Raw genomic sequence first — 18,527 nt, 5'->3', positions numbered from 1 at the left:
TATCTAAAGAAATTGGTGAAAGCCAATCTCTCCTTCTTCCTCCAACAAATAAAATATCCGATTGCAAATTGAGATTTGAGAAGAAGAAATTATCAATAATTAGAACTTATGCTTCTCTATTTATGCTATGCTATTTATCGTAATTGGATTTTGAAAGTCCAAGATGAAAGACAAGATGAATGCTGTTAGAGATCAGAGATGGTAGAATGTCTGTGTCAACTTCTGTCATGGCTTGGATGCAAATGTTGAAGTGTGGGAAGGAGAGTTGACTTTTCTGCTTCCTCAGAGTTGAGAGGAGGAGGATAGAAAGAGAGGGATATTGAGAAAAAGACATTTCAATGCCATCATCCATTGGTGACTAAGTGAAAGACGCCCACCCCATTGGTGGTCCCTCTCCTGTAGGATAATAGCTTTGTTTGGACATTAATAAAATTTAAATCTTAAAAAAAAATATGTCAGAATAGAGAGTGGGGAGGAGATAAACCACTAGTGAAAGGACATTGGGACAGGTGTGAGAAGTGGGGTAAAGCATCTTACTTGAAAAGGTTTTTCATCTTTTATGCAAATTTTAGGTGTTAGAGTCTTATGTCTATCTGTTAGCACACTTCACTCTTACTTATGATTCACTCCTCAAAGCCAAACGTCCCCAGGGCGTATTATCAGGATGTGACATTTAAAAAGAACTTCTCTTTCCAGAAAGGACTGTGTGTTGCTATGGGGTTATATTACCTAATGCATACCTTTCTACCCACCGAACCACTTGTTTAAGACACAGATGTTGGTGAGGCAATTATAAAAGCCTTAGAAAACTTTGCTTGGATTTTTCTGTGAATCTCAAAAGTCTGAAATACAGTCTTGAAGAGTCCTGTAGTCCTAGAAACTAGAGGTTAGCGATGCTGTAAAGGGGAGGTAAAGGATTTCTCAAGAACAATGTCTTTGCCAATAGTGTTATGGGACAATTACCACCTTTTTTCTTTCCTTTTCTTTTCTCTTTTCTTTTCTTGTCTTTTCTTTTGTATCTTGGAAGATAATGGGCTTTTTCAACCCTTTAAAAATTTTAGGAGCTTTTCTGCCTCCTGTGAACATGTAGAAAACCTATCTCAATGTGGGGTAATTTTTATTCCAGAGAGAGTTCGATGGGGATCTATGGAATAAAACAGTGTTATGAGTACAGCTCAGTGTAGCTTGACTCAGTCATGGTTTTCACTTGCTGTATATTTTTGTCATCAGTATTTGGGGCCTATCATTTTCCTGTAAACAGCAAATGCCTAAAAAAGGCATTGTTGTTCAAATACAGATCATCTGTTCCACTATACTAAAGATATAATTTCCTTCACCCTCCCCCCAAATTACTTGTACAGTGACGCTTAATTGTTCATACTGAATTTGTTTCCTCTTTAAAGTGTGAAAGGGGCAATTTAGCTTTAACTATCAAAATCACAAGTGCCTATTTTGAGCCAACAATTCTACTTCTGGGAATTTTTGCTGCAATAAGTCTGCATAGATAGAAATCAGTGTATGGGCATGGTTATTCACTGAAGCATTATTTGTAATAGCAAGAGACTAGAAATCAAAAAGTATCTACAGAAAGGGTCTGGTGAGTAAATATGATGTATGCATTCAAGGGAATACCAGGCAGCTAAAAGGAAAAAATGGTATGAAGAGGCTTTCTAAATACTGAAGAGAAATGGGGGGAGTGGGCTAGGAAATGTGGAGAGTAAGACTTCTCAATGGCTTTGATCTTTTTTTAAGAAAAAAACTATATGAATTCAAAAGAGTACCTATACCTATTCAAAAGAGTACCTCAAATAAAACGGGGAAAATAATGAAGATTTGATTAATCTTGGTGATGTGGTGATCTTTATATTAATTTGAATACATTTATATATGTTTGAAGGACTTTATAATTTTAAAAATAGATTAGGAGAAAAAGGGGAAAATAGCAGTGACACACAAAAGGAACCTTAGGAAACATATTTTATCCTGGGCCAAGCATATGGTGTTCAGTAAGTCTATCAGGAAGACCCTCAACCCACATCCATGACACGTTAACTCAGACCTGATTTACAGAATATATTAATATATTGTTTTGGGGGGTCAAAAGTGGGGGGTTAAGACCGGAATCTTGTTAAGTTGGACTTGGTCATCTATTGTTTTTTTGTTTTGTTTTATTCAAGTTCGTTAACGTACAGTGTAGTATTAGTTTCAGGAGTAGAATTTAGTGATTCATCACTTACATATAACACCCAGTGCTCAACACAAGTGCCCTCCTTAATGCCCATCACCCATTTAGCCCAACCACTCCCCCCCCCATCTCCCCTCCAGCAACCCTCATTTTGTTCTCTGTATTTAAGAGTCTTTTATGGGGCGCCTGGGTGGCGCAGTCGGTTAAGCGTCCGACTTCAGCCAGGTCACGATCTCGCGGTCCGTGAGTTCGAGCCCCGCGTCGGGCTCTGGGCTGATGGCTCAGAGCCTGGAGCCTGCTTCCGATTCTGTGTCTCCCTCTCTCTCTGCCCCTCCCCCGTTCATGCTCTGTCTCTCTCTGTCCCAAAAATAAATAAACGTTAAAAAAAAAAAAAAATTTTTAATAAAAAAAAAAAAAAGAGTCTTTTATGGTTTGCCTGGACTTGGTCATCTATTAAAGCATATTGTGTACTAAACAGATGATGGGTGGGCAGGTAGGTGGGTTAGTAAGTGGATTAGAAAACAGGATGTTTTATTTGGTAGTGCAGGTAGTCTATCTTGTATTCTTACATATTCAGCTCATGTCTGGTTGATAACTGGCAAGGTTTTATAATGTTCGCGCACCCAGAAGAGTCAACTCAAAGTGTCAGTCATAATAGCTCATTGAAGCACAGCATCAACAAAAAACTGAACTCTAGCTCTTGGAATTTTTTATGTTCCAAGTTGTGGTTGTTACCTTCTTGATTTATGCAAAGCATACCGATCCTTCAAGGTCATCTGAAGTCCCGCTCTATTTCTAGACCTTTTGGCCAGCTTCAGACCCTATTCCTGATCATGGGCAGCATGTGAAATGTTTGATGCTTACATCCAAAGTCCCTCTAGAGCTTACGTGGCCCAGTACCATTTGATGACTTCTCCTACCATCTGCTTTTTGCTCCTAAGGCTTCAGTCACACTGTTGTGCTTCTTGAAAACCCCAGATTTATTCCCACATCAAGGCCTTTGCATTTCATTGTTCCTTCCATCCTGAACACTCTGCCCCCAACTCTTTGCATGGTTTATCATCATCATTTAGGTCTCTGTTCAAATGCCCCTCTCAAAGATGCTGTCCAAAAGCAGGACCCTCATCTCACTCTCACATTACCCAGTTTTATTTCCTTCAGAACCCTTAGAACTGTGTGAAAATATCCTGTTTATCTGTTTACTGTCTGTCTTCCTACTCTGCCCACCCCACCTCATTTACACTGCTCGTTGCTTAGATGGTAAGAGCACAAGCTCTGGGGCCAGATGTGTGAGTTTAAATATCAGCTCTTCGGGGGGTGCCTGGGTGGCTCAGTCTGTTAAGCGTCCGACTTCGGCTCAGGTCATGATCTCACGGTCTGTGGGTTCGAGCCCCTCGTCGAGCTCTGTGCTGACAGCTCAGAGCCTGGAGCCTGCTTCGGATTCTGTCCCCTTCTCTCTGCTCCTCCCCTGCTCGTACTCTGTCTCTCTCTTTCAAAAATAAATAGACATTTAAAAAAACTTTTTTAAATAAAAATAAATATCAACTGTGCTTACTACCCTTGTGACTGTGGACAAGTTGCTTAATTTTTCTTATTTACCTCATTTCCTCATTAATAGCCCTGCACGTAAAGATAGGACAAAGAGTAAATGAGAAAATAGGCATCAAGTGTCTAGAATGGTGCTTGGCACTCAGCAGGCACTCAGGTATTTTTTGAATGAATGATTAAGTCTGATTCTGTTTAACACTTTTTCTTGCATCTAAGACTCCCCAGCAAGATTGTAAGCTCCTTGTGGCCATCTCAGAACTCCCAACTAGAATTCATTGGAGTAGAAGGCACACAGTAGGTGATCAACGAAAACTGCTTGAAATACCTGAACTTCTTTATTATAGATTTCTCAGAAATATGCTCTGCATTCCTGACTCTGTGTTAGGACAAAATCATCTAAGAAGGACACCATGTCACTTGCTAGTTCCAGTTTCATCAGCCTACCCATCCCACGCAGTTAAGCTTCCTTGTTTGTGGTTAGGAATGCAACAAAAGGGCTTTGTTTGAATTACACCCACACACAAAACTCAGTCTGCTCAAATTTTAAAATTAAATTGTCTTCTGACCCTTATTGATATGCTCATGATGTAATGCCCTTTAGGAAAGTATTTCCTTATCTTCTTAAAGATCAAAGTGATCCCAAAATATGAAAGCATGCTGTGCTCTTTAGGAATGTTTATTAAATTATTTGCATCATTGAAAAAGTCAGTAAACAGCTGTTTGACTTTTTTTTTTGGTTATCTCCAGCTATTTTTAAAATGCTGTGCTTTTAAATAGGTAATAGAAGTGCATGATACACAATTCAAAGGTTACAAAAGGAAATAACAGTGAAAAAAATAAGTTTTCCTGCCCAGAGTCACTCATTTTCCTAGTTTCACAGGCATCACTCCAGAAATATTCTTTCCTCTAAGACCTGTTAGGGGTTACGTATATTTTCTCTTGCATACTGCATCATACTGTACTCACAACCTTATAGTTGTCATAGATTTTGGAGATCTTTTCATATCAATATGTATAGAGCTACTCCATTCTTTTAATGGCCACAAAAGTATTCTGTTTTATGGATGTACTGCAAAGATTTAACTGGTCTGCTACTGATGAGCATTTAGCTTGTTTTTCAATCTTTTGATAGAAGTGTTATTTAAAAATTTTTTTTCGGGGTGCCTGGGTGGCTCAATCGGTTGAGCTTCCAACTTCGGCTCAGGTCATGATCTCGCGGTTCGTGAGTTCGAGCCCCGCGTCGGGCTCTGTGCTGATAGCTCAGAGCCTGAAGCCTGCTTCAGATTCTGTGCCCCCCTCTCTCTACGCGCCACCCCTGCTTGTGTTCTCTGTGTTTCAAAAATGAAGAAACATAAAAATTTTTTTTTTTTCTAGGGGTGCGTGGGTGGCTCAGTCAGTTAAGCATCCGACTTCAACTCAGGTCATGATCTCGCGGTTTGTGGGTTTGAGCCTCGCATCGGGCTCTGTGCTGACAACCTGGAGCCTGCTTCAGATTCTGTGTCTCCCTCTCTCTCTCTGCCCCTCCCCTGTTCATGCTCTCTCTCTCTCTCTCTCTCTCTCTTTCAAAAATAAACATTTTTAAAAAATTAAAAAAAATTTTTTTTTCTAGATGTTGCCAGACTGCTCTTTCTTCAGGTTGTGCTGATGTATACTTCCCCTAGCAAAGCTAAGAGTCACTGGGCTCCATTCTGGTCCTCGTTTTTATTGTTCTTTTCCCTCATTTCATCACTTCACTGCCCACGTGGAAGAATCTTATGAAAAAAGAACTTCTCTCTGAAGCCTTCTCCCAACAGACGCATTTTTGTTTTTTAAGACCTTTTGTTTGTTTGTTTCAAGATCACTCTGTTCTTAATGTCTTAGACCTGTGGTGAGACCTGACACCCACCCAAGGGCCAATAGTTACCTGTCCAAGCTCCAGAGAGAAAAATCTCTCCAAGTTGGGTTTCCTGCCTTGGCATTACAAGTCTTGGACATATATTTTATCTTTACTGTAGGAATTATTTCTTTGTGACGTATTATTTACTGTAGGAATTCCTTCTTTTGGTCTCCCTACCAGGATGTAAGCTCCTTAAGGGCAGGACCATATCTTAGTATTAATTCTTAGTTATTAACTCTTAGTTATAAATGCTCATCAAATTTTAGCTCTTCTGGTCTCACTGTTATGTGCCTTGAGCCCCGACCTGCCACATCAACCCCCTCATGTTTCCCTCTTCTGGCATCATCATAATGAAAATAGAGGACATTGGGTGTGAAATCTCCCTGACTTGCCTCCCATCTGCCCTCTTTCATACTTAGGAGCATCAACATCTTACCTCCTACTTTCTTATTTCAGTGGAACTGCCTTTACGCATACATAAATGAGGTATACTGCCCACATGTACTGTAGAATGCCATCCCTTCCTACTTTCTCATGAGTCTTGAGGAGTGTCCTCTTTGTCCTGTATCCTTAGCTCCCTGTCTCACATAAACTTGCTTATACTTATCTTTGTTTAAAATAGGGGTCCCCGGGAGGCTCAGTTGGTTAAGCATCTGACTTTGGCTCTGGTCATGATCTCATGGTTCATGAGTTCAAGCCCCGCCATTGGGCTCCATGCACAAGCAACTGAGCCACCCAGGTGCCCCATGATCGGTTATCTCTTTAAGTTCACTGCCACTGCCTTAAGTGCCAGACCCTCATTATCTTTTACCCTGGCCAAGAGAAAAGCCTCCAGTCTTGTCTCTCTCAAATGTATTCTCCTTGTCATTGTCAGGCTCTTACTGAAACCCATATTTGAACATGCTCCTCCCTGGCTAAGGTTCTTTGGTGGCTTCCAAATCCACAGGACACTGTCCAGACTCTCTAGTGAGGCCTGTTAAGATCTGGCCCCTCCTACCTCATCACCTTTATCTACTGTTCTTCCCTTTACTCATCGTCTCCTCTCCAGCTTCTTTGTGTTGTTTTACCATATTCTTGTACATCTCCATGCATTAGTCATGCTATTCTAGCTAGATGGCCTTCCTTTCCCTACCCTCTTCCATCTGGAAAACCTTCCTTTCCCCACCCTCTTCCATCTGGAAAACCTTTCATGATCTAGGTTAAAGTGAAGCTTTCTCACAGTGTTAGTGAGTCCCTCCCCTGTGTTTACCAAGCATCTTGTATGGGTCTCAATCATGGAGCCCATCGCATCCCAGGTTACTTGGCCATCCTCCTCTATACTGTGAATTATGTGGGTCTACTGATCCTTTGTTGCTCTTTGTATCCCCACTGCCAGCATAGTGACTAGGATATAGAAAGTCTCCCTGGATGTCTCCTGAATGAATGGGAAAGAAACCAAAGAAAGGTTTCATGGGTTACATTTTTTTGAAAAGCCTTGCTCTTGCCTCCAAAGCACAAGGAGAAATTTTCTTCCCTTAATGTAGGTGAAACAGCTCCACTTGTCTTCACTGTTCTGTGCACAGCCTCCTTGTACACCTCAGTCTGATTCAGAACTTTCAGTGGGATGTCTGACCCTTCATGAATGTGCTATACTAACTGATATACAAAGTCTGGGTGAGTAGATTGCACTTCAGGGCACCTCCTCTCTTTTTTCCTTTGAGATTTCAGACTAGAGGGCTTCTCTGGAACTCCTGAAATTATTATTGGAAAACAGTAGCTCACGCCTCATCTCCTTGACTAGAAGCGAGATGTTTCTGTAGAGCCTTTTGAGTTTATCAGGGCCTGTCCATTTCTCTTGGGCAGGGAAGGCTTCTTGGCACCAGTGTTTTTAGGTAGGCGTGGTCAGATACCGCTGGTAGATGAAGCTGCTGAAGGGTCATCCCTAGGATTACCACCCTCAGGTGCCGGGCCAACCTCACTCTGCAGCTATATCCATTGGCTTCTCAAAGTCCCTAGTCACAGGTCCTGCCAACTCCTCTCCCTAGGTAACCAGACATGAGGTGGGAAGATGACAGTTTATTCTTTCTCCGTATGTATTTTGGACCCATTTGGATCATTTGAACCCATATGAAATGTCTCCAGGTGCCTCGTGCAAAAAAGAGACTATATTTTTTCAGCAAGTTCTCAGTTTTTCCTTTATGGTTATTCAGTAACATCTCTTGAGTGTCTGAAGTCATAGGCAACTGGGTTTCAATCCTGACTGTGGGACTTAGGGCTGTGTGATTTGAGCCAGCCTCTGAGGGGCTTGGGGCACCAGAAAGGATTTCTAATCCCTGGATGGAACTGGAAGACAAAGCAGGAAATCTAAGTCAGTGAGGAATTGAGGTTCCAGGGAGGTAGCCTGGCTTTGAGGAGCTAGGTGAGGATCCAGTTCCTGGGGGGCTGTGTGTCCAAGGTCAGAGGGAAGCTAGCAGCAAGAATGGCAAACTGTGGAGACACTGAGCCATTAACCTGGGGCTCCCAGATGGCCCCTCTGAGAAGAGGGCAGGTTCAACTTTGGGGCAGAGGGTATGGGTTGCCTGGGACCTGTTAGGGGGATTAGAGAGGTATGGGGGCAAAGAGCCAGACAGTTGTAATATTTTGCCTTCCGCTGTTGATCTCCTGACTTTGCACCCTACGTCCTCTCTTTTGCCCCAAGACTGTGCTATTACTTGCTTTCATTCTTTCCTAGCTTCCAGGTGGGCAAGGTCTGTTCCCTGTTGGCCGGTGTTTACTTCCCTAACTAGAGGTCATGGCCACTGCCCTGGCAGCTCCCTGCTTCACCACTGTGGCTAGGGTCCTCCAGGCTGTGAGCACCATAACTCTCTGCTGTAATGATCTCTTAGGACCTTCCTGGGGAGCTCAGATGTGGGTGACTTCTGCGCCATCAGTGGTTCCTGCACATTCCCCTCGCCATTCACTCCGGGCTTCTCTCACCCCTTTCCTGTCCTGCATTGTAGATCTCTCTGATGGGGTTGTCTCCCTACCCTCTAGTCTTTACCAATTCTTTAATAATGAATGATGGAAGATAATCATACTTAACATTCGTTGAGCTCTACTATGTGCCGGTACATGACCTCATTTTTAATCTTACAAAACCCTATGAATAGGTTCTGTTATAATCTGCCTTTTACAGATGAGGTAGCTCAGAATGGTTAAGAAATTTACCACCAGTTTTTAGCTTTTGGATTTGAGGTATCAGCATTAGAATCCAGGTCTATCTGATCCCAGAGCTGATAACCTTGCCACATTCCACCTTCTGTCTATCCCCAGTGTTGTATCAAGAGAGATTTCCATTTTTCTCACTTTCCTTGGCCCATGTGGCAACACAGATGTTAGCATATGACTATACGTTCCTCAGTTCAATCAGCATTTATTGACTGACAGCTAAAAATCTTGTGTGTCTGTATCTCTTGCTTCACAGAAGACCATTTTCCTATCCTTTCCTATTTTTCTTCAGAAAAAAATATGTGCACTTTTGGGAAGTCATTATCTCTCTTGCAGTCCTCCCTACACTCTTACAGATTTTAAAAGTTATTTCAGATTAAAATGAGGCTAATACAGCCTCTTTGATTAATGTCTTCATTTTTTTTTACATGAACAAAGGCTCAGAGAGGGAAAGTAACTTATACAGAGTCATACAGCAAGTTAATAAAGTCAGGGTAAGAACCCATGTCTTGACACCTGGCCTAATATTATTCTGATATACTTAACACTTTTGAAATTTGACTCATATTGGGGGAACGGTTTTTTTCATTTAATTTAGCAAATGCCAATTTATCGTTTCATAGAAAAGAAACAGGTGTGTGTACTTTCAGCTTTATTTTCAGTGTATCAAAATGCACTCCTGGATCTCATACACGTGTTTCTAAACTGCAGAAAAATGCCCCTGTGTTCCTACAGTTCAAATGTTTTCAGCATGAGATACCCTAGCACACCTCACTTTTTTGCCAAAAGTACGGCACAGCCCCTCTCTCCTGACTCTGACCTTCTATAGCAGTGTAATCCTTACCAAATTTATTCTTCAGTATCATAGCTAAAGGACACCCATTTTTTTCCGTTTGGCTTTGTCAGCTCTTTGTGTTATAAAGGCAGGATATTTAAAAGTTGAAGTCCGGGGCGCCTGGGTGGTGCAGTCGGTTAAGCGTCCGACTTCAGCCAGGTCACGATCTCGCGGCCCGTGAGTTCGAGCCCCGCGTCGGGCTCTGGGCTGATGGCTCAGAGCCTGGAGTCTGTTTCCGGTTCTGTGTCTCCCTCTCTCTCTCTGCCCCTCCCCCGTTCATGCTCTGTCTCTCTCTGTCCCAAAAATAAATAAACGTTGATAAAAGTTGAAGTCCTTGACTTGCAAAATGAAAAACTATTTTCGAGAACATCTTGCCGTTTAGACCATGTAGCTTAGAGCAGTGTTAACCCTGAGGTAGCTGCTAATTTTTATGTAGTTCTTACCAAGAAATTAAAATAATGTAATTTATCCAGCATCAGGATAGGACAGAGGACTTCAAAATCACCAGAAAGCTTTTTACCATACAGCCACACAAAGTCCCTTGGGAGGTGGCAAGGAATTACTGCTCCCATTTTCATATATGGATAAGCGGAGACCAACAAACAGCAAGGCACCTCTGTGTGCTTTAAATTAATAAAGCATAAAATGTTAACATACAAGGAATCTAGGTGAATGTGAAATTCATTCTTTTTTTTCTTCCAGTTTTTATTGGGATATAATTAGTGTGTAACATTGTGTAAGTTTAAGGTGTACAATATACTGGTTTGATACATTTATAAATTAAAGAATGATTCCCTCTATAGTATTAGCCACTCGTCCATCCTGTCACGTAGTTACAATTTCTTTTTTGTCTGAGAACATTTAAGATCTAATCTCTTAGTAACGCGCAAGTGTATGATACAGTATTATTAGTTATAATCACCATGCTGTACATTAGATCCCCAAACCTGTAAATCTTATAACTTAAAGTTTGTGGTCCTTAACCAAATCTTCCCCTTTCTCCCATCTCCCCAGCCTCTAGTTAACAATACTCTATTATTCTGAGTTGTCTTTTTAATTTTTTTATTTTTTTAATATTTTTTAAATGTTGACTCATTTTTTAGAGAGAGAGACAGAGACAGAGTGCAAGCAGGGGAGGGACAGAGAGAGAGACACAGAATCAGAAGCAGGCTCCAGGCTCCCAGCTGTCAGCACAGAGCCCAATGTGGGGCTCGAACTCACAAACCACGGGATCATGATCTGAGCCGTAATTGGACGCTCATCTGACTGAGCCACCCAGGTGCCCCTGAGTTTGTCTTTTTTAAAAAGATTCCACATAGAAGTAAGATTGTACGGTATTTATCTTTGTCTGCCTCATTTCACTTAGCGTTATGCCCTCAAGGTCCATCCAAGTTGTTGCAAACGGCAGGATCTGCTACTTTGTCATGGCTGAGTAATATTCCACCGTGTGTGTGTGTGTGGGTGTGTATCTCACCTCCATTCATCAGGTGATAGACACTTGGATTGTTTCCATATATTGGCTCTTGTGAGTAATGCTGCAGTGAACCTAGGAGAGTAGATATCTCTATAGATCCTGATTTCAGTTTCTTTGGATATACACCCAGAAGTGGGGTTGCTGGATCATATGGTAGATCATTTAATTTTTTAAAGGAATCTCCATACTGTTTTTCATAGTGACTACCAATTTGCATTCACATAGTGCACTAGAGTTTGTGTGGGAATTCTTTATACTAAGTTACAACATTTTTAGGTAAGTCTGAAGTCATGTCAAAATGAAAGTAAAAATATTATAAAGCAGAGAGGAGCGATGGTTAGTAAGAGAAATAAGCAGTAAGCTCTACTTTCCAGTATTTACTTAATTATTTTTTATCTCTAAGGCTACAGCAGACTCTGCTTTTCAATCAGTAAATCACATCAGTGACGAGACTCCGCTGAGAATGCTCCTGATGTTGAGAGGTCTCTCTCCCATGTCTCCTCAGGCGCAGCGACCCTGCAGGCCGACCTCACTCTTGGCATTTAACCAAATTGGGGGAGAACCAACCAGAGGGCAGCATGATGCAAATCACTCCGGGCACGATCGGCAGTCCTTGGCCCCAAAGATACCATTCCAGGTAAGTGACCCAGCCGAGATGCAGGGCTTTGCTTCTTTCAGAGCTCTTGTTCCCAGAAAAGGTGTTCTTCTGTTTTGAGAACATTTCCTTACACTCAACCTGAGGATCAAACCTCTCTATCCACCACCTTCCTCTTCCTCTTCCTCTTCCTCTTCAAACTCTTAATGTATACGTCACCTTCATACCCTGGGCTAGACTGGCAGGAAGGGAGGCCATGTGAGATCATTGCAGGGTCTGCTCATTCTCAGTCGGACCTTTCTCAATTGCACATTGTAGCACTTCACTAGAAAAACTGACAAACTTCTTTCCTCAGTGCTTAATGTCCTTCTCAACCCAGTATGTGTCTGCTTTTTATGGAGTGATTTTATTCATGTATTTGAACTCCTTACTTGCTTTATATCCTTCTGTTAAGGCTAGTTATCCAACTTAGCTCCAACCAAGAAAACGAGCACACTTAGGGCTACTCAGTGTGCACTCCTGTGATTATCTCCTGTGATACACACCTTCATCTCCACCTTTAAATCAGATACAGTGTTTTTATTTTTTTTATTGTTTACTTATTTTTGAAGGAGAGCGAGAGAGCGAGCGAGCGTGCGCATTAGCGGGGGAGGGGCAGAGAGAGAGGGAGACACAGAATCTGAAGCAGGTTCCAGGCTCCGAGGTGGCAGCACAGAACCCGATGCGGGGCTCGAACCCAGGAGCCGTGAGGTCATGACCTGAGCCGAAGTCAGACGTTTAACCGACTGAGCCACCCAGGTGCCTCTAAAACAGATACGTTATTCTTAACCCCATTTTACAGAACCTGAAATTGAAGCTTCGAGAGACAAACTTGTCCAAAGTCAAACAATTGATCAGGACCTGAGTCCAGACTCAAGTCCAAGCCAGGTGTCAGAGCCCTTGTGCATAACCGAGTTATACTTCCTCTGCTTTTCTAGTCATTGTGTCAGTCAAGGTTCAGTCAGAAAAAGGCAAGGCCACCACCGGTGTCATGGGAGAAAGGATTTATTGTAGTCATCAGATCTTACACAACTGAGAGGGACTGGGGAGAAGGAAGCCAAACTTGACCATCCAGACATATTAAAGTACTCAGTCGGGACTCCCCTACATTTATGACAAACTCAGAATCCATGCAAATTAGAATCCATTTTCTGATGCCAGGGAGTTAGACTCTCGCTTAGGACTTTTTGAAAGTGCTTGGATAAGGGTAACGGCAGAGAGGTGGGACGGTCAAGAGAATATGGGTCCTACATACAAATGAGATACAAGTGCTGATGAGTCAGGTGGGGGAGGGGGTGACTTCTGGAAGGATTACTTAACTGACAGATGGTGGCTCTGCATTTAGCAAGGACAGGACTCAGAGCCCTTAACACTCAGGTCTGGTCAAATCAAGAGCCAATTCCTAGACTTCTCATGGATAGACATGGCTCTTAGCACATCTGGGTAGGTTTCAGGTCATAGAAAAGAATTTCCTGGTGACCCTCCTTGTTACAGACACTCCTCTCCCTTGCCCATGTCCCTCCCAGTAACCTTGAAAAAATTTATTCTTGCCATCTAAGCTCAGAGAACAGGGCCCACCAGCAGGGTGCTGTTGGTACCCAGGCACAGCGTTTTCACTCTCTGGGCCTTTAGAAGAATAGGGGCTCCTGCGTGGCTCAGTTGGTTAAGTGTCCAACTTCAGCACAGGTTATGATCTCGTGGTTCGTGAGTTCGAGCCCTGTATCCAGCTCTGCGCTGACAGCTCAGAGCCTGGAGCCTGCTTCAGATTCTGTGTCTCCCTCTCTCTCAGCCCCTCCCCAGCTTGTGCTCTCTCTCTCTCTCAAAAATAAATAAATATTAAAAAAAAAATCAGAAGGTTAGATGTGGAGGGCCTTGCAGTGTGAAGGAAAGAAGGCACGGTGATACGGTACTTGGGCTTTTAAGTCAAACCTAGGTTTAAATCCCAACTTCACCACCTACTGGATGAGCTTGAGCAAATCATTTAACCTCTTTGATCTTGTTTTTCTTGTCTATAAGATGAAATTAATAATATGTATCCCATTCGATCACAGTGAGGATTAAACAGAACATGTAAAACATTTAGTGCAGTTCCTGCAACATAATAAGCATTCAGTAATTTTGACAATGATAATAATTAGGCTGAAGACTTACCAGAGGCACAGTGAAACCTGATAATAAATGTTAAGGTTAATGGCATAAACCAGCATGCACATAAAATGCAACTGTGCATTACCAGAGTGTCCCTAAAGAGTGGAGCCCTGTGGGGCCTCCTCACGCCTACGCCGCACCAGAGCCTCTAAATCTGGTCATACTGTGACCTGAAAAACATGGGCCGAAGTTAAGACTACTGTAGCCAGCGCTCAGAAGAGCTGCGTGCAGGAACTGTGGTGAGCTCTAGGAGGCCGCTAGAGAATGGCAGAGCGGGCTTCAGAAGGGCAGTAGCTCCGAAGAATGCATTTCTGCATGTCCTGCTTCCTCCTTCCTGTCCAGCCTCCAGAGGGGCTTCAGTAGGTCGATCTATCGCCGTGCCCCTCTAATACAAGCTTCAGGACAGATCCCCCCGACCGTCTGCACAAAGCACTGTGTGGGCTACAAAGGAAGAAAGGCAAGCTTGCATTACCCACAGCGCTACAGACCTAGGTATGCTCTTTTTCCCCGGCACGGGTCACCCTGTGGTCTGGTGTGTCTGGTCCACACCTCAGGCTTGCAGCTGTGCTGAGGGCTTCACCCCAACTCTGTTCCCCTCAGAGGGCCTGAGGTTGGTGGCTGTCGATGGAGAAGTGCTTCCGGCGTGTTTCCAAGGAGCACAGTGGCATCTAGTGGTCTGGTGTGCCGAACCAGTTGGGTGGCATCCCTCTGGTAGCCCTCCTTTAGTTCTAGAAACCCAATCTCAGTCCTAAGTTTATGGATCCGTTTGTCATTAAGAAGCGGGAGAATCAGGGAGCTTGGGGCAGAGGGAAGCACAGGACAAGTAATTTTAACTGCCTGAGAGCTGGTTTAGATCTGAATTTCACTGAAACTGTATTGCAGCTGCTTCCTCTCAGACCCAAGTCACTGTCTTTTTGCTGTTTTACAGAAACCACACGATGGTCCTAAGTAGTTAAAGTACTTCAGAAGAGATCTTGAAAAGTCAGGTAATCCAGGCCCCTCACAGGAGGCTGAAGTAACAGTATCAAAATGCTAAAGAACCAGTACTGTGTCTCAGATGGTATAATGCTGAATGAAACATAAAAAGCCCCCACCCTGTAATATTTGTGTACCAAGGTCTGTTCCATGGAATGATAATCCATTTAGATGCTTTTTGGAAAAAAGTTTCTAGGACCAACAGAGACTGTAAGATCATGACCTGAGCCGAAATCAAGAGATGGACGCTTAACCAACTGAGCCACCCAGGCGTCCCTAGAAAATACTTTCAAACACACACAATAAAGAGTAATATTATAAGAACACATGGATCTACCACAGAATTAACATCTTGTCATATTTGCTTCAGATCTTAAGCAGTACAGACACAACTGAAGTCTCTTTCATACAATGAAAGGAATAAAAGGTAACCTTGAGTAGTGGCAAGTGCTGTGAAGGAAGTAAGCAGACTAACGGGGAAGAATGGAGGAGATGCTCTTTAGATAGTTCCAGGAAATCTTCCCTCAAGTAGAGACTTGAATAAAGGGAAGAAGTGAGCCAGGAGAAGAGCATAGTGTGTGGCGGGAACGGTGGGTACAAAGGCCCTGAGACATGGGGATGCCTTTCATGGGTCTGAGTTACAGTAAAGAGGCCATTGCACTGGAATGCAGTGATCGAGAGGAGTCTAATAGAAAATGAGGTTGAGAGCTAGCCAGACCACAGTAAGAAGCTTGACATACTTATCTTGACAGTAAGGCTGTCTCTGTGGGCTGGAACCGTTGCAGGGAATGAAGACCTCATTCCAAGTTGTTCTTCCCCACTATTAAAAGTACCATCTTGGGGGGTGCCTGGGTGGCTCAGTTGGTTAGCATCCGACTTTGGCTCAGGTCATGATCTCACAGTTCATGGATTCCAGCCCCACACAAGGCTCTGTGCTGACAGCTCAGAACCTGGAGCTTCAGATTCTGTGTGTGTGTGTGTGTGTGTGTGTGTGTGTGTGTGTGTGTCCCTCCCCCACTTGCGTTCTATCTCTCTGTCTCTCTCAAAACTAAACACTAAAAAAAATTTTTTTTAAAGTGCCATCTTGGAAGCAGGAATGGCAAAGGTAGTCAAAATGACTACTTCCAGAAAGTGGCAGAAGAACTTTGCAGAGGGTGATGTCAGCACACTTGTGGCATAGCATACCGATTGGTCATACTCCCCGCGCAGCTTGGGAAGGGAGATTCCAAAGGGGTGGAGCTCTCCCCGAGTAGCAAAGAGCATGTTGCAGTCCTCACATGGTGCATTCCACCTGAGGTGTGGTGGCTTAAGTTTCCTTGAGCTCTGTAACCCATTCTGCCCTTGCTCTGCCTAGAGATAGTTCTACCAGTGATTTTGTATTTCTAGACATCATCTACATTTTGAGATAGGTTAGTGATGACCCTTGTTCCCGCTCAGTAGTGAGAGTTTCAGTTATTCAGTTTATTCTCTTTGACTTTTTGTGTGTTCCCAAGTAGATGTGAATTATCCTTTCAGTGAAAGACTGCTAAAACTCTCAGCAGTTTGGAGGGGGATTGAGTAGTGCCTACCACCTGCATGGAATTGGTGAGCAAAACAGCCATTATGGATATACGGCTTCCATTTCCATTAGAAGTGTTAGCTCTGAATCTCTCTTAGAGGAGATAAAGGGAAGCATAAGTGGGTCATGTGGGATTATCCCCAGCTGAGCTGTCATGTACATTTTTAACACAATCTCTTCATTTCAAAGAGCTGGGAAGGGAGGGAGGAGGGGTAAAATCTGGCAGTGACATATGCCATGCCATTGAGTGCCAGGACTGATATCTGTAATCTGGCTGGCTCGTGAGCTGTTCCTTCCTGTCTCCCTTGAATCTCTACCTGTTCCTCCCAAAGTAGGGTGCTCCATTCAGTAAACTGACTTTCTCTAAAAAAGAAGAGTTACATTCTTGAGGTGAGTTGCTGAAAATGTACTCTTCCTTGAATTCCGGTGCCAGTTTTGAGTCAGAATATGATCCTTTTAGTCTCTTGCCATAGACCCTGGATTTAGGCCAGCCACAAAGCCAATAAGGCACTTCCTTAGCCAATAAAACACTGTATTTACTTACATAAGATCTAGAAATATAGTAATAACCCCATGAATTGTAACAGTACTTAAATGCCAACTCATTTAAAAGTAGAAAAGCTTAGGGGCACCTGGGTGGTTCAGTTGGTTAAGCGTCCAACTTTGGTTCAGGTCATGATCTCATGGTTCATGCGTTCGAGCCCCGTGTTGGGCTCTGTGCTGACAGCTGAGAGCCTGGAGCCTGCTTCGGATTCTGTGCCTCCCTCTCTCTCTCTCTCTCTGCTCCTCCCCAGCTTGCACTCTGTGTCTTTCTCTCTCTCAAAAATAAAGAAAAACCTTTAAAAAAATGTTTTAAGAAAATAAAAATAGAAAAGCTTAGCAAAAACTTTGAGTGATTTATCCTTCAGTAGAAAGCAGTAAGTCACAAACATTTGAACAGTTTTGAGATTATTGTTTGACTTCTGGACCCTATATTCCTTCCTTATTTATTTTTATTTTATTTTATGTTTCATGTTTATTTATTTATTTTGAGAGAGAGACAGAGCAAGAGCCGGGAAAGGGCAGAGAGAGAGGGAGGGAGAGAATCCCACATTGATAGCTAGAGCCCAACACAAGGCTTGAACTCACGAACTGCAAGATCATGACCTGAGCTGAAATCAAGAGTCAGATGCCCAAGTGACTGAGCCACCCAGGTGCCCCCACTTACTTCTTCCTGTATGCCCTCACTTCCCCAACATGCTGGGTGAAGTATATCTTGAGTTTATAACTAAAGCTAATTATAAGTAAGTTTGTTTTGAGGCAACTTTTTGGGGTATGCCATGCCAGGATTGAAAGTCATTCCCCCTCTTGCTGGCAGAGGATTTTGTAAAGGAGAAAGGCTTACCTTTCTGAGTGTATGAAGAAGGCTTTGCTCAGGCTTTGGGAAGTCATTCATAGGGATGGACTCCCGCGATTAAGACTTCTTAGTAAGCTTCCCTCTCCTGTTAGCCTTCTCTGACTCCCATTTCTCTGTATTTCTCTCATTCAGCTTTGTGTTTAGCTTTCTCACTACAAACAAATTGTCTCTAGTACAGTCGAGATTCCAGGAAGATTGCCAAGGTGTAGCCCTTCAATTCCATAAAAAGGAAAGATATTAACTAAAAACATACACACGTGCACACTGAGTCTCCCTCACCCAGTTCACATGCCTGGTCTCTTAGTGAGCTCTTCCTCTTCTTCCCACAAACAGCCCCAAGGGACACAAAATTGCAGTGTCTCTCACCCCTCCTCCTCTTCCTCTCTCCTTTCCTCCCCCACCTCTCTCCTTTCTTGGCACATGTAGAATGTCATTTGTAGCACGGAGCAAATCACATCAATGTGATTTGGTCACATGGCTTCCTCTCTGCTCCCTGTTCCTCCCCTTGCAAGCCTGGGTGATTAATTAGAGCCACATAGGTTACACTGTCGGGCAATTACTCCTAGTAACAACATACAAGGAGGCCGAGCAAGGCCCAAATATGGCCCTTTTCACCCACCCTTCCAAAAACGAAACATCTTGCACAAGAGTACGTTTATAAGCTGGGTCCTGTGCCTGTAAGCCTACCAAACGGTAGCGGCTCATGGTGCTG

The 18,527-nt window shown here is 43.2% G+C and overlaps 1 protein-coding gene across 3 annotated transcripts in view; it reads left to right on the top strand.

Annotated features, from left to right (window-relative positions):
• Positions 1-18,527, top strand: part of SHROOM3 (shroom family member 3) — a 184,985-nt gene that overhangs the window by 126,718 nt on the left and 39,740 nt on the right. For all 3 annotated transcript variants that reach the window (XM_032592966.1, XM_032592964.1, XM_032592965.1), the window contains exon 3: positions 11,610-11,741. In XM_032592966.1, coding sequence (XP_032448857.1) covers positions 11,683-11,741 — 59 coding nt within the window. In that variant the 5' untranslated portion in view covers positions 11,610-11,682. The remainder of the gene's footprint in view (positions 1-11,609; positions 11,742-18,527) is intronic.

The sequence above is a fragment of the Lynx canadensis genome, chromosome B1, assembly GCF_007474595.2.
Source record: "Lynx canadensis isolate LIC74 chromosome B1, mLynCan4.pri.v2, whole genome shotgun sequence".
In the NCBI taxonomy this organism is placed as follows: domain Eukaryota; kingdom Metazoa; phylum Chordata; class Mammalia; order Carnivora; family Felidae; genus Lynx; species Lynx canadensis.
The sequence above is the reverse complement of the archived record's forward strand: the minus strand, read 5'-3'. Positions and strand labels throughout refer to the sequence as shown.